The sequence below is a fragment of the Diplotaxodon limnothrissa genome, linkage group LG23 (genome assembly GCF_057381915.1).
Source record: "Diplotaxodon limnothrissa isolate DT_005_m linkage group LG23, D_limnothrissa_male_GT1.1, whole genome shotgun sequence".
Taxonomy (NCBI): Eukaryota; Metazoa; Chordata; class Actinopteri; order Cichliformes; family Cichlidae; genus Diplotaxodon; species Diplotaxodon limnothrissa.
Window position 1 is genome coordinate 23,637,500 of NC_140617.1, and position 14,837 is coordinate 23,652,336.

The 14,837-nt window shown below is 43.0% G+C and overlaps 1 protein-coding gene across 3 annotated transcripts in view; it reads left to right on the top strand.

Annotated features, from left to right (window-relative positions):
- Positions 1-14,837, top strand: part of LOC146608103 (receptor tyrosine-protein kinase erbB-4-like) — a 381,455-nt gene continuing 366,618 nt past the window's right edge. For all 3 annotated transcript variants that reach the window (XM_085348721.1, XM_085348723.1, XM_085348722.1), the window contains exon 1: positions 1-403. In XM_085348721.1, the coding sequence (XP_085204847.1) occupies positions 337-403 (67 nt within the window). In that variant the 5' untranslated portion in view covers positions 1-336. The remainder of the gene's footprint in view (positions 404-14,837) is intronic.

A 14,837-nucleotide genomic window follows, 5' to 3' on the forward strand; every position in this document is an offset into this window, starting at 1 on the left:
GCGATGGCAGTGTGAGGAGTAAATGGCTCAGAGTATCCGCGGTGGAAAGCGACCTAAACACTGGAGTAGGAACCGACACGCAAACAGAACGAGACGCGGTGCGTAAAAGCTCTCCACGGCGCACGGAAACGGTGCCAGGTGTCCAAGAAGCGCAAAAGAAGACTCCGACGGGGTTTTATTTTTTTTCTTTTTCCTTCCTCTCTCTCTATCTCTCTCTTTCGCTCTCTCTTTTGGTTAATTTTTTTACGCGTGTGATCAACGAGGATATCTTAATTGGACATGTGAGTTACGGGAGTTAACAAGAGAAGCAGGTTTTTTTTCTTCCCGCCCCCCAAGATGAAGTTCTTCCCAGCTTGCGTCCTCGTCACTTTGGCGGTGATCGGATCCTGTGCGGCGCAATCAGGTGAGTGCTTTTTGGGGATGCGCGTCTCTGCGCCTCCGTTATTCGGTCAGGGTCTGACTTGAAAAGCACCGATGAAGTGAGAGTTGAGACATCCAAAGAGCAACAGAGCCGATCCTTTTCTGTCCCTGCAGAGACTTTAGCAATGATTCCACTAAATGATAACTGAAGGTCGCCGGGTTTCTGACTCTTTCTGGTCCAAAACTTAACACAAGTTCACATCCTGGCACGCTGGTGCTGATTTCAATTATCGCTCTCGCACCTACAGGAAACTGTCATTCAACTGCATCTGCGTAAAATAAAATAAAGCTCCCCAAACTGTCCTTCTTCTGTCGTTTTAACACAGTTTTATTTTTTTTTCTCTTTTTTTTACGCGAGATATGCTGGTTCGAAAACGATAACATCAAATGAAATCTCCCAACAAAGAAAAAACATCTGTCATCAAACAGACTGCGAATCTGCGCTGATTTAGATTATTTAGATCCCTTCACTAAGTATGAATGAATGCGCCATCGTTTCAGTTTAATTCCCCAGAAGACTCGAAGACTAATATATTTATATATAAGACTCGGGCTGCACCAGTGGCACAGTTTTTTTTAATTCCTTACTGTCTTTGAATAATTTAGATGTAGCAGATATTCTGAGGGCGATACAGGCAGTGGGAAAACATCTCGCTTTCATCATCATCATCGCGACCCCCGTGGAGTCGGTCCCTTGACGAAAATCACTTTAATGCTTCTTCAGCGTGCCTGTTTTGGCTTCGGATGCGTCAGTGACACTCGACAGTCAATTTATAGTAAAGTTAATGGTGTTTTATTTATGTGCTCTGACAGATCTTTCCTTTGGCGCCCCTGTAGGGTGTTTGCTGAGGTTTTAAATCCCGCTGGGATGTTTTGTTTATGATGCATGATTTGATTGCGCTCTTATTTGAAGTAAATCATTAAGTTCAACTTTTTTCTTTTCTCCAATGGGTTTTTGTTCCCACGCTTATTCATCGATAATTCTAATTTGATTTGGTTTGGTGTGATATCTCTTCTGGAATTCTGTCCAGTTATTTGGAGTTCAGTAAGTGATCCATAATCTGGGCTCTTAGTTGACACAATCAAGTGTTTGGCACAGACTGCTGAGCCAAGGAAAAACAAACAGAAACGCACTTATGAGGCGGCACAACAGGAAAGTTGTCAGATTCATGTTCAGAGGTGAATTTGGCCCCAAACTTCCAAGGATTCCAAATTAAATTCCTGGATGCTTTTCCCCCTTCCCGCCTCTAAAGACAGCTCTGTTTTTCTTTGGCCTCTGCACATACACACCACCTCTCTCTTTCTCTTCCTGAGTCCCGGTTGGATCTTTGGATGCAAGGCGATGGAGAGGGTGGATGCGCGGATGGATGGGTGACACCCGGGATGAATGGGGAAGTAAAGTGGGACCCTCGCTGGTTTATTTATTCTCCGTGCATGCACTCCCACTCCGGGATATTTGTGATGCAAATTGTAGCCTAGGAATCTGAGCTATGCCTCTTGGGGAAAATGTTGTGTTTGTGTGCATTGAGCAGTGCTGAGTGTGCTGTCTTTCCACTCTTTCCTATAACTACCCCACCGCCCCACCCCCATCTCTCTCGCTCTCTCCCTCTTTATTGGAGGTATAAAAAAAATGACAGCACACATCATATATCAATCCCACGTGAAGCCGTGCGAGGGTGAAGTAAGTCAAGGCGAAAGATGTTCACTTATAAAATGGTGATTGAATCTGTCTCCTGCTGCGAGACAAATGTCTGAAGCGGTCCTTCCAGTCAGCCGGTCTACAGGGGTGCACACGCTGTGAATTATGTGGGCGCCTCATCTGTGCCAAGCGTGGATGTTTTCACACAGCCAGAGAGCTTTCTCATTTTCAATTAGACAAACGTGAAACCCACAAAAGTCATTCAGAGATCAGCGATGACCACGTGGAAACGGGCCTGATCAGCTTTCTCATTTTAAACTCATGGAAGGCGAAAAGAAAAAGAAAACCTTGGCTGACTTCTCTCAGCCCTAATGTTCCTGGTGATTTGAGACTAAAGAAGTAAACTGGCATGCGTGACAATGCATGAAATTTCCACCTGAGAGAACATCCCCCAAAATCAGCCAATTACAGCTCCCCGGGAGTGAGGTCAGAAGGAGCAAGCCTGTTAATAGAGATGCTTAGGAGGATTTGTACCTTTTTGTCCCCATAACCAGGACTGTGTGTGATTAAAGCACAAAAAACACACTGATGCTGTTGAACCTGCACCTAATTTAGTCAGAGCTTCTTATACTGACCGTCTTGTTTGAACATCATGCAGTTTGGGGTTTTAAGCACATATACAGCCTGGTCCTGGTAGCTTGAAAAGGGTTAAGGAGGCTAAAGCTGGAACTGAGCAGATCATGAGAGTGAGGTTGGTGGCTCGGTCTCCGGCTGCTCCAGTGTGCATGCAAAAGCTACCGTGGGTAGTATACTCAAACCGGAGTTGCTCTTGATGCGTTCGTCAAATTTATCGCACGTAGAAAAGAATGACGTGAATGAGGCGTGTTGTATGAAAGCAATTCGAATAATATGCAAAAACCAGATCATCTACCGATTGGTTAATCCAGCCATCAGTTTGACTAACAGAGCCAGTCTGAAGCATGAATATAATATTCAGCTCAGCCTCATAAATTATATATTGGTGAAATAGTGAACTAATTAACTAAACTAATTGATTAAAGCTTCCTTCAGCTGCTCCTTTATTTGAAAGGGGTCACCAGAGCGGTTGGATCTGCATATGTGATTTTGCAATCAGTGTCTCCAACTGACATTTCACGTGTTAGGCAAACGTACTAACCACTACACTATGAAGCAATACATAAATTAATTCATAAATTTACTTAATTTCCACCTGGAAATAAAAAAGAAGGGGAAAAAAACCTTTGAGAATTCTGGGAATTTTCAAATTCAGCAAGTCTTCCATCAAAAAACCAGAGTGCGACTTCAATAAATCGACTTCCACTCAAGGACTTGGAAACCCAGAGAATGTGCCACACTTGGGATATCTGACCTGGTCCAAGTGCAGGGACTATGATTGTGAAAGAGTGTATCAGTGCAGCCGTACATCCCACTGATGTCCATTAAAAAGCACTGTAAAAAAACTTTTTTTTTTTGTGGGGGGGGGGGGGGGGGGTTGTATCAAACTTGTCTTTCTGAGGTCATGAATAAACAGTCACACTCTGTCCTTGTAGTTGTGAAGAGGGTTAGTCATGTGTGTTCAGTCAGATTTGCACTTGTTTGAAGGATGGGGGCGGCTGAGTTAGTCTCTTAAGTGTCTTGAGAAGATGTGCCATGAAAATGTCACATCACAGATGACGGCTTTCTCTTGAACACGTTGTTTTGGCAGAGCTCGACAGGGAGAATTTTTGGCTTGCAACTTTTGATTTCGCTGCATGAAAAGCGGTGTTTGAGTCAGCAAACGGGACTGCACATTGCTGCGGAGGTGCAGGTTAATGATTGTTTGCAGGAATTTGTAGGCCAGGAATTGACAGGAAATAAAGTTTTGCTCTGATTGAGAAGCTGGCAGTTGAGATGGTAACGTGTAGGTCAAAATGCTGGGTAATCAGGATCAGGATAGTGAGGGTTTGTTTCAGATGATTCCCAGAACTTAACAGGCTTTAAGCGCCTGGAACCTTCCAGTAATCGATGACGTCTACAGGTATTTAATGGGTGGAAATCAAGTTTTCCGTGCCACGTTTAAGAAAAAAATATGGTTACCAAATATATTAGCAAGTGATGACTCCTTAGTGTTGTGGCTAACATATTCACTTCTTGGTTCAATTCCAAACAGAGAGACAAATCCCCTTTGAGGTTGAGTCAGGAAGGGCATCTGATGTAAATCTCTGCCTAGCCAAGCAGCTTCTTCTTGGTCACGTGCTACCAACAGATATCTACCAGTGTTACCTTAATAAAAGAAGCACACACCGGTAGTCTCACCATCCTCATCTACCGCTTTCTTTTTGGTTTTTTTTGTTTACCTCTGCTTCCTGAAACAACTAGCTCAAACATTTTAATCCCTCCAGCTCTCGAGAGTGCCTCACAAATGCTGCACTCACACGTGTGTGTGTTTGGGTGACATTTAAAGATCTCCTGTGAAATGGCGGAGGGGGAGAAAGGGGCAGCGGGAAGGGAACCCGCTGAATGCCAGTATCAAATTACTGGGCGTTTGTCAGCTGGCACACACGGAGCTGGCCGAGGCTTTGTAGAAGACTGACGGAAATGAGAATTTATTACAAGCTAATTAAGCTTTTTTTTGATAGGATCAGTCTAGACCGCGAGGCCTTTATTTGACAGCATGAGAGATGAGGGGGGTGAAGGAATTCAATCTTGCTCTAAATTAGTCAACACGGCTATCATAACTTGATATCTGCCAGGCTCGACCCGTGCCAGGCTTCAGCTGGATGTTTGTCATATATGCCGGTGCGAGCTGATGGAGATCTGTACAGTTTCTGTGCATTTGTCAGTGTCTTCTGCTGAAAGAGACGGAATAACGCACGGCAGTTTGCACAGAAGAATAATAATCGCAGTTCAGCGAGGGTGACATTGAGGTGTGGGCTGTTATTTTCTTCCTCTGTCATAACCGGACAGTCTCAGCGGGCCGTAAGGGAAGCCTTACAAATGACTATGTGATGCATGGGGGTGATGGAACGCTTTTCCAAGGCCTGAGACAGCAGCGCGCTACCTCTCATGGTACTCACCAGCTGAATCAGCACTCAGATTATTATCTGCACGGGCCGAACAAAGATGACGCTGTCCTCTCTCTTGCTCTCTTTTCCAAAGGAAAAAAAAGTCATCTCTTTTTGACTCCTACTTTTCTTTCCCATGCATTCAAGAGCGATCCGGCAACATCACAAGCCCATTTGCTTGGCATTTTGTTCGCCCGCCAGCTGTACAGAGGGGCCTCTGTTTCTCGAGTTTGTGTCCCGCCCAAATATTTACATGCGGAATCACAACTGCACAGCATGGGAGGGAAAACATCCAAGACTCGGGTGCAAAATAGCGGCTTTATTGGCCTCTGTAATCATCCCGAAGCTTCTTCGTCTCTGGCGCCGTGTTTGTGTGTTTGGCAGGACAGACTTTTGAACCCCCTCCCTCCATCACCACCCCCCGTGCTTGTGCTTCCTAATGATGAGCAGGGCTGGCTTTGGTTGTGCCGAGCCATCCGGTGCCAACTCCTAGTGTGAGTTAGATTGGCCAATCGAAGCCTGGCACAGATGCCCCCCCGCCTTTTTAGGAAGACTTAAGTCTCGCCCGAAAACACAGAAGGATTTACTGTAAACATCAGCGCGTCCACGCACTGTTTACGTTTTTGCATGCATTTTGATTCTGCGACATTGTGAGCTGTGTGTTTTAAAGCGGAAGGCAGCTGTATTTTCTCACTCAATGTAGTTTTGGAGTTGGGTGGTTCTGATTTCTTTCTTTCCCTTTCTCATATACAAACACACATACACACACACTGAGTGAAGCATGGCCCGGGAAAAGAAAAGACAGGAAAGACAGAGGAATCTTTTTTTTCCTTTCCTCTTCTGTTTCTTCTAGACCACTGGAGGTTTTGTTCAACCCGCCACTTGTAATTCCACTCAGAGACAAATGCCTCCATCCTGCGTCTGAGGGGCTTCCTACACACACACATACACAAAACCCGAATTCACACACACTATCGAGCATCGCAAATACACACTGATCTTGCCGAGCAGTGTGGATTGGCTTGCACAACCTCCTTTACTTTGTCCTTTATTTCATTACCTCTCTTCCACTTTCTGTCCGGCACATTTGTCATCTCCTTTCCTTTTCCTCCATTTCCAAATCCCTTCGTCTGCTCTTCTCCCCTCGCGCACACCTTGTCTCCATCCTGCTCTCATTCATTAGCATCGCTCATTGTGTGTCTCTTTCACTTCCCTTCGCTTCTGCTTTTCTTTCCACATTTTATTAACAGCTTCTTTTTTATTTCCTCGCCTTTCCGCACTCTTTCTTACTCTGCTTCTTTCTCAAAAATCACTCACACACTCTCTCTCCTCCTTCTGTTTTTCATTAGTCGTGTGTGTGTGTGCGCGCGCAGGGCTGTCATCGAGCACACAGGGAGAATGGAAAACAGCTCATTTTTTTCCAGCTTTAATTACGACACCCAATTTGTTTCATGGACAACATGCTGTCGGCAGCTCCTTCACACACCACTCAAACTGTCACTTACATGTGTGTATGCGTCTCTCTGTGTGCAATCGGAGACTCGCAAGGGTTTAAATGGGTTTAATTTTGTGTCGAGTATTTCAGTAATTGCTCATCTTAGTCTCGGTTAGGGTTAGCTTTAAAACTTAATATGGGCGATCGTGGCTCAAGAGTTGGGAGTTTGCCTTGTAATCGGAAGGTTGCCGGTTCGAGCCCCGGCTTGGACAGTCTCGGTCGTTGTGTCCTTGGGCAAGACACTTCACCCGTTTCCTACTGGTGGTGGTCAGAGGGCCTGGTGGCGCCAGTGTCCGGCAGCCTCGCCTCTGTCGGTGTGCCCCAGGGTGGCTGTGGCTACAATGTAGCTTGCCATCACCAGTGTGTGTGAATGGGTGGATGACTGGATGTGTAAAACGCTTTGGGGTCCTTAGGGACTAGTAAAGCGCTATATAAATACAGGCCATTTACCATTTAAAGATTTTTTAATGGAGACTCATTTATGACGACCTATTGACGTGAAAGCACGTATCGCTTTTACTCTCAACAAGCAGCGGGTGCTGCCATGGGCACCTCGCTTGTGCCAAAGCGCTCACGGGCGGAGGATAGTCCTCCCCCAGCTTCTATCAGGGCAGGAGATGTTCGCATCTATGCGTCCAAACTGCAATCTGCAAACTGCATCGCGCATGAGCGAAGCCGCTGCTCCCACACCTACTGTAACGCAGTCAGTTCTTCTTTTACTATTATGTTGTTTTGTGGATCACAAGGTTTAAAACTACTTATAAACACACACACACACACACACACACACAAAGTAACTCCACCAGAGCGCTTATTTTGGGTCACTTTTGCCGGTCCAAGCCCAAAAAAAGGAATAGGGTTGGAACTGTGACATTAAAAAAAAAATTGCTAAAAGAAATTTAATTTGTAGTTCTGAATAAACTCTAAATGCAGGACATTTCTAACTCACTTTATGTCTCTTCCACAATGTTATTTTTCTCTCCTACAATGTAGGTTACAATTACATTAGCATGACCAATTATGCAAATTAGGCAATGACGTCATTTAGCGACTTCTATCGACTTTTATGACAGCCAATAGCGATTTTCCTTACTGAGGAGTTGGCAACACTGCAAAGGAAGCTCTAGCCAATAGCTATCTGCTAGGGTTCACCTAAATATTACATGCCATAGCTAGTGATCACGTTTGCTAGCATTAGCTGATAAGTTATCACAGTTACTTCTGGCTCCAGAAACTAAACCGGTGGGTCAGGTCACAATGGCTAGATCTGCAATTTCATCAGCTAGATGCTAAAGAAGTCATTTTGCTTACTGGTTGTGTAAGCATAGTGGCTAACTGTGTTAGCAGCTAGCTGTATTAGCTAAACAGCCAAATGGCTGCTCTCTGGGAGTTTAAGTTTAACACCAGAAAAAGTCGCTAGAGTTGTTGCTAGTCGCTTTAGAAAAAAAAGTCGCTAAGGGGGTCTGAAAACTCGCTAAATATAGTAACAAACTCGCTAAGTTGGCAACACGGTTCCTTTGTCAACATCGACCTGCTAGCTAAAGTAGCTACACATCTAATAATGATCATTTTAGGCACTTATAATATTTAATTTAATTTGTTAAAACACTGAGCTTGGCTATCTTATGAAGGAGGAAATTAGCTGTAGAGACCATTTGTTTTGTTTTAGGCTATGAAAAATTTTGTTTTGTCTTGTTTCATTAGGGCCTTTTAACATGCAAGTATTCTATGGTGATTGCCTCACTTACATACACAGTATACAAGATGAACCTAGTTACTGTGATGTCGCCGACTGGTCCAGTTTTGAAGCCTCGACTCCAGCATCGCTAGCTTGGTTGAAAAAAAACCAAACAGCTGTGACGAGTGGGGATAGGTCTGATTGAAGCTGCAGGCTCAGTGGCTTTTTATTTTTTAAATCAGTGTGACCAAAACCAGTAACTATGACCATAAACTCAGCAGCAAAGTGTTTAGGGTGGTCAAGATAGAAAATTATTTTCGCCTAGACTTCTATTGAGGTTTTTCATGTGACATCATGTGCACATTGCCCAAGAGTTTTCCACCATAATGGATATGATCCAGCCACTGGTTCCTTTGGAAAACAATGTCCTTCCCCAAATTAGTTAGTAGTACTTTCTGGATGAAAACTTGCTAGCAGACTACCATTCTTGGTAGTTTTTTTTTTTTTTTCAATATTTACTTTGAAGGCAAGCCTTTTTAATTTCCAGTTTACATCATACTTTTCAAGTTCTACTGCTGCTCAGCTAGTAGTTAGCTCACATTTGCAGATAGACATGAAAAATAGGCAACCATGGCAGTCAACTAGTGACCAAAGCAACCAGATTTTTGCCAGTCGGTTGAGGAGTATATGTTTTCCTGATCTGTAGACCTATGTGACTAGAAGTTTAACATTCATTTTCTATACAACTGCCATCAGCCTCCAGGAACCACGGTGGTCAGGAAGCAGTAATTTTTCCTTCATGAACGGTGGTTGCCAGATATTCGCGAGACTAGTCGCTACATGTCATTTGTCCAAAATAGTAACTTAAGCAAATAAGTTAAGTCACATGTTGCAACCACAGCTATTGTCAATAGAACATTTTCCATCTCATCTTGATGTTTAAGTTAGCAGTAAGTCTTGTTTTATTTTTCCTTGAATGGGAAAGGCATTGCTAAGATCATATTGAACTGACAGGGAACCCAAAAAATATAATAGTGAACTACATAAGCAGAGTTGTTCATGAAACATGGTACCTGCAGGTAAAAATTATCTCTTTGCCGCTATAGCACAAGCATTACATTCACAATGGTGATTAGCACAAAGTCCAGAAGCTTTATGGATAATATTAGAGTGTTTTCTGTCATGAGGTTTAGGTTTTGGGAAGGCCTGTGGTTCTGAGTTAAAGCTTATATGGAATCAGTGCGTGAGCTGCACAAATACGTATGTGTGCATATGCATCTATTTGTGTATTTGGGCTTGTGTATACAAGTGTTGAATTTATATTTGCAGCGCTGTGCTCAGGCATGGAGCCAACACAGGAAGTGGGACAGTGTTCAGCTTCCTTTGATTGGCAGCACTTCTTTGGTGAAGCAGGATCAAGTGCCATCGACTCCGTCTTTCACAAACGAGTTTGTCTGAGCTTTTTCTTTTTAGTTCCTTTGCCTTCTTTCACTTGCTTCCCTTTGCTTTCTGTTCTGTCTCTCAGCGCAGCACAATAGAGGGCATTAGAATCACAATAGACCCCCCCTCCCCCCGCCACCGTAACCTTGACAAAGGCTTCAGTTTTAATGAAAGTCTGTAAGAAGAGAAATGATCACTGGTCTCTAATCCCTCATCTGTGCATGTGTCGACCTGACAATTCAACCACGACCTGTAGATTTTTGTCATTACCTTCATTGTGCCCCCCCTTTTCTGTGTGACTGCACACACACACACATTTATACGCACGTTAACTCTGTGTCATATTTTTATTTCAGTCTAGTTGAAAACTTAGCTATTTTGGATGTTTATCATTAGTTCACACAGTGTTGTGTGTCTGTGTGCGTGTGTTTGTGTGTAATCAACCCCGCCTGGTGTATTGTGTGTGAGCTAATCCCTAGTAAGATATTCACGGCAGCTAATCTGTTTAATTACACTACAAATTAAGGATATTTACTGTTCCAAGACTTTTATGCGACACCCGCCTTAATCAGGCCTTAATCTGTCTGGCGCTATGAGAGTGTGTATTAGGCCATGTGTGCGCATGAGTGTGTGTGTGCGATTGATACTCTGTATGCTTAGGCATGTGCGACTTTGTGTCTATCAGGCTGTTCCTGCCAGAGTCTGTCTGTATCTCTCTCTGCCTCGGTTGCTTTCTGAATATTTGCCCACAATTAAAAGAGAAAAGAAAACAAGAGATTATTGTTTTTTTCCCCAGTTGTCAGCGTGGCAGAGAAAGGCATCATTTACAAGGATTAAAATTTAATATCGGTAAGATGTTGCTCTGCTATTTAAAGGACGCAAACTCAGATCTACACGAGCGCTGCTCTCCGCGACTTCGTCTTGTGTTCTGCTAATTCTGCAGGATTAAAAATGTGTTCAAACCACGGAAACAAGCTGTGTTCTTTTGTTAAGGGCAGAATTATGGAAGCAGGCAGCTGCGGTGTGTGTGCACTTCACTGTACATTTGAAATGAACGCAGGGTTTGTAAAGTCTTTACAAGTGCCAGTCCCTACAGCAGTGTTTTGGCTCTTTATTGCGGTGCTTCATTTTTTAAATAAAAATTAACAACAAAAAACCCCAAAAAACAGTTTGAGCTCCTGTCCATCAGAGTGATGAAATTTTGAGATTGATGGAGTGTTTTGGCTAGCTCAAATTTTTTCACGACATACAGAAAGGTTTTAGAGTTAAGACCTGATTTTAGAGATGAATTTAGAATACGGTCTAAATGTGTGAGTTTATGGTGAGGGTGAGCAAAAAAAAAATTTACCTTAGTGTTTGCCAACAATTTTCCACAATATGCGTCTTTTTGTTTTAGTACAGTACAATAAAACTATTTAAAAATGTCAAAAAATGTGAGATATTATTTGGGGATGATTGGACACGTCTTGGTTGTCGTTGTATCATGAAGGATCAACGTTCGAGCATAAATGATGGACTAGCTGCATTATAACCTGTTGAGCTTTTGACAACACGCACTGTATTCTTGTATGGTGTCGATGATATTTTAGTACAAATAAACACCAAATAATCCTCAAAAACTTTGCACCGCTAGCTTGCTAGCATTCTCATTGCTGAAAACTGGTTGTTGGCCCCTTCTTATCTGCTACATAGTTAAGACGGCGGTTGTTGAGGGTAATAAATGTGCCTTAGAAAGTTCGGAGTAAACTCTCTATTTACTAGTAGTACGGCACAAAACTGTTGTCGTTAGTCTGAACATATTTATGCAAATAAAAATGTAAGAATTGAAGTATTGAAGATTTTAGAAATGTTACAGCCACACTAGTGAAACGGGTGATTGTGCAATTTACACTGAGCTTGTCATCTGTCTTTTGTTTGCAGTGGTTGCTTTGAAAACGGTGACCGGGTCTGCAACCACTTGCAGACCCGGTCGGAATCAGCCAGCAATTGAATGTAATTTGTAAAAATTTAGATTTGCACTGATAAATCAATGAAAACTGCAATTGTTTGCTGTCTACATATGCTGAAATTCACATTAACTACGGACTCCAGGCTGAACCTTATAGATCCTCCTGCAATTTAACTGCAAAATGACAGACGCGCTCTGCAACCTAACTTTTACATAGGCATACAACCAGTTGAGTTGAGTCCCCTATTGTAAAGAGATGCGTTGCGGATGAGTTGTGTTTACTGGTACACACTAGCTCAGGGTGATTTCAGCGTGTTAGTCTACTTTTAGAAATTAGACATCAGTTATTTGCAAACCGTTGCCAATCTATCGGAGACCTTTTGCCAATCCAATCCAATCCAATGAATGAGTCAGACCATGACTATTTGGAAATAGGTTACCTCCCACCAGGTGTGCAATCATCTCGCGATTCCAAGTGATCAACCAGAGGGTGAGGCTGTTGCATGGTCGACCTCTGGCCAATGAGCTGGTCGCCACAAATCAGCAATCACTGGGTAACCACCAATTTTTTTCCAATTGAGGGGAAGATTTCTAACATTTCTTACCTTACCTAGTCCGACTGAGCCATTTTGTGTACTTTTTGTTGGTAGGTGTGTAGTTTCTGTGGGGTAAGCTTTGATTTGAATTTGCCTCCTAAAGTGGTTCTGATTTGCTGATTTTATGTTTCAGGCCACTAAAAGTAGAATAATTGATAGAATTCCCTCAGAATGACCTATTTTCCACATTCAAGTTATGAAGATTTAAATAAAAAAAAGTTGAGTTAATTTCAGTTTGAATTTATTTCATGACCAATTTCTGCTAGGAATTGTTTGTAGTCACTAAGTATCCATGCTGAGATTTTGTGCTGTTGGTGTTTGCCAACTGTGATCTGCAAACATGCATGGTTGTGCACCCGTTAGTTCTCCACGTGTGTTTACGGGTGTTTATGTACAGCGTTTTGTACGAGTTAGAGGTTGCGTGCTCAGATGGGGCACGCTGTCCTTTCTAAATGGCCCCGCCCGCGATGCTGACCTGTAATAAATGAGTGGGCACGAGAAAGTGGCAGGCATGACAGCTGACTGGGGAGGGTGGGAATAGAGAGGGAGAGAGAAAAGGTGGAGGTGTGTGTCTGTTCAGGGGAGTGTGTGTTTGAGAGCAAAGAGAGACAAAGCAAGACAAAGCGTAGGTAAAAGAGATGGAAATTCTCTAAGGACAGATAAGGAGGGAGCATGAGAGGATGATGGGGAGACAATGGAGGAGGCACTGTGGGTCGGTCGTCGTGAAACAATACCCTGACCAGAGGTGGAGACACTCTCTCTGTTGCCACTTGTTCTTTTTATGCTCATTACCCCCAACCTCCCCACATTTTTTTTCCTCTGAAGTCACCTTGCAGTCCAGTAGAAATATGGCCGCTCCTTTGGCGGGGTTTAAAGGTACATAAAACTCGTGGAGGAGAAGCCGTGGATGTGTGTGTGTTTATATGTGCGTATGTGTGGAGGCGAGTCACCTTCAGCAGTAAGAAAGATGAGGGAGCGCTGGAATGAGTGCATTTATAAGAATCTGTTTGTGCATTTCTACGGTTTTGTGCACCGGTTCATTAATTTGTCTGCAGCTGAGAGGCAGAAACACACACAGAGGCGCACACCTGAGCGCTCCCCCGCGTCGCAACTTTTAACCAGTTGCTCTGCGGCAAGAACGCCATCGCTCTCGGCAAGGTGAACGTGAGCTGATGGAGGGTTATTTGCAAGATGGGTTAACAGAGGGAGAAAGCAAGAGAGGTGGTCTAATTTCGGCCGACAAGGGAGATGAATCATGTGTGTTTGTGTGGTTACAGTATGTATATGTGTGTGTGTGTGTGTCCAGCAGAGGTTAAGGTGGAGTGAGAGAGGCAGTGTGCTGTCTCTGAGGAGCACAGCTATCACCGCCGCTGAACGCCCCAATTAATCAGCCAGGGCCACACAGGCTCTTACTGTGTATGCGTGCGTGTGTGTGTGTGTGTGTTTGTCCGGCATCCACTGTGTAATTGTGAAGTGTGTCACGATCAGTGGGATGTGTCACTGTTTTGTTCTGTACCCATGGATGATGCTAATGGGGTCACATGTGTATCTAAGGAAAAGCAAAAGATGGCAAAAGCTTTATCTATGTGTTTATATTTTTACCCTGTTTTGTGAATAGTAAAATTTGAAAAACATGTCTCCAAATGGATCTACAAATCTACAAAAACTTCAGCCCTAGAAGAAAACTGAAAACAAATATCTGCCAGCACTGTTTGTTGTATCTTTTCTGATATTGTTGGACTTCTGGTGACTTAGAAATGAAGAAGGGCTGGATATTTTTTAAAAACGTGCACCAGAATGACAGAAGAGTTTTTCGGAAATATAGACATAATACTATGAAGCATTCCTTCTAACAAAAGAAGCCTGTGTTTTTGTATCGTATACTTGGCTCAACTACACTGTAACAGAAATTTCCAAGAATAAACCTCACCAAATCGGCTGAATTTGATCAAAGAACGTGTATAAATGATCGTTGCTTGACTGTGTTTAACACTCAGTGACGCAGAGGCCTTGAAGCCTCATTTTTAAAGGATTACTTCAGTGAATTAGTTTTGCTTCTTTATTAAGTTGATTGACTCATAAGACAAGTTAAAGAATTGCCAAAATCAAAGCGTAATATTCTAAAGCTGACGATAATGCATGCGTAGTTTTAGCTTCCTTTATGAGTCATGTTGAGCTAATTATGCACAATCCTCTTTGACAGCTACATGTGGTTGGGGACCATGTGGTAAAGACTGGATGGTTATATGCTGAAATCAACACTAACTTGCCAGGATATGCTGGACAGAGTCTGACTGATAAGGGATTTTTAAAGACCCATACTGGTACCAATATTTGTTGATTTAAAAATGTGATATTCTGATATATTGGCCAATATTTTGTTGTGTTTGTGGCAAACACAACTGCAGAAACTGCAGAAGACTTTCTAGTGGGACGATACATCATCAACGCTCTTCCATCTCTTATTTACTTTTGAAATTTTCATACATCAGTTATTATAAATTAGATACTGATTAATAAGCAAAAAGCTATTACCAGACGTTAATATCAGCCCAG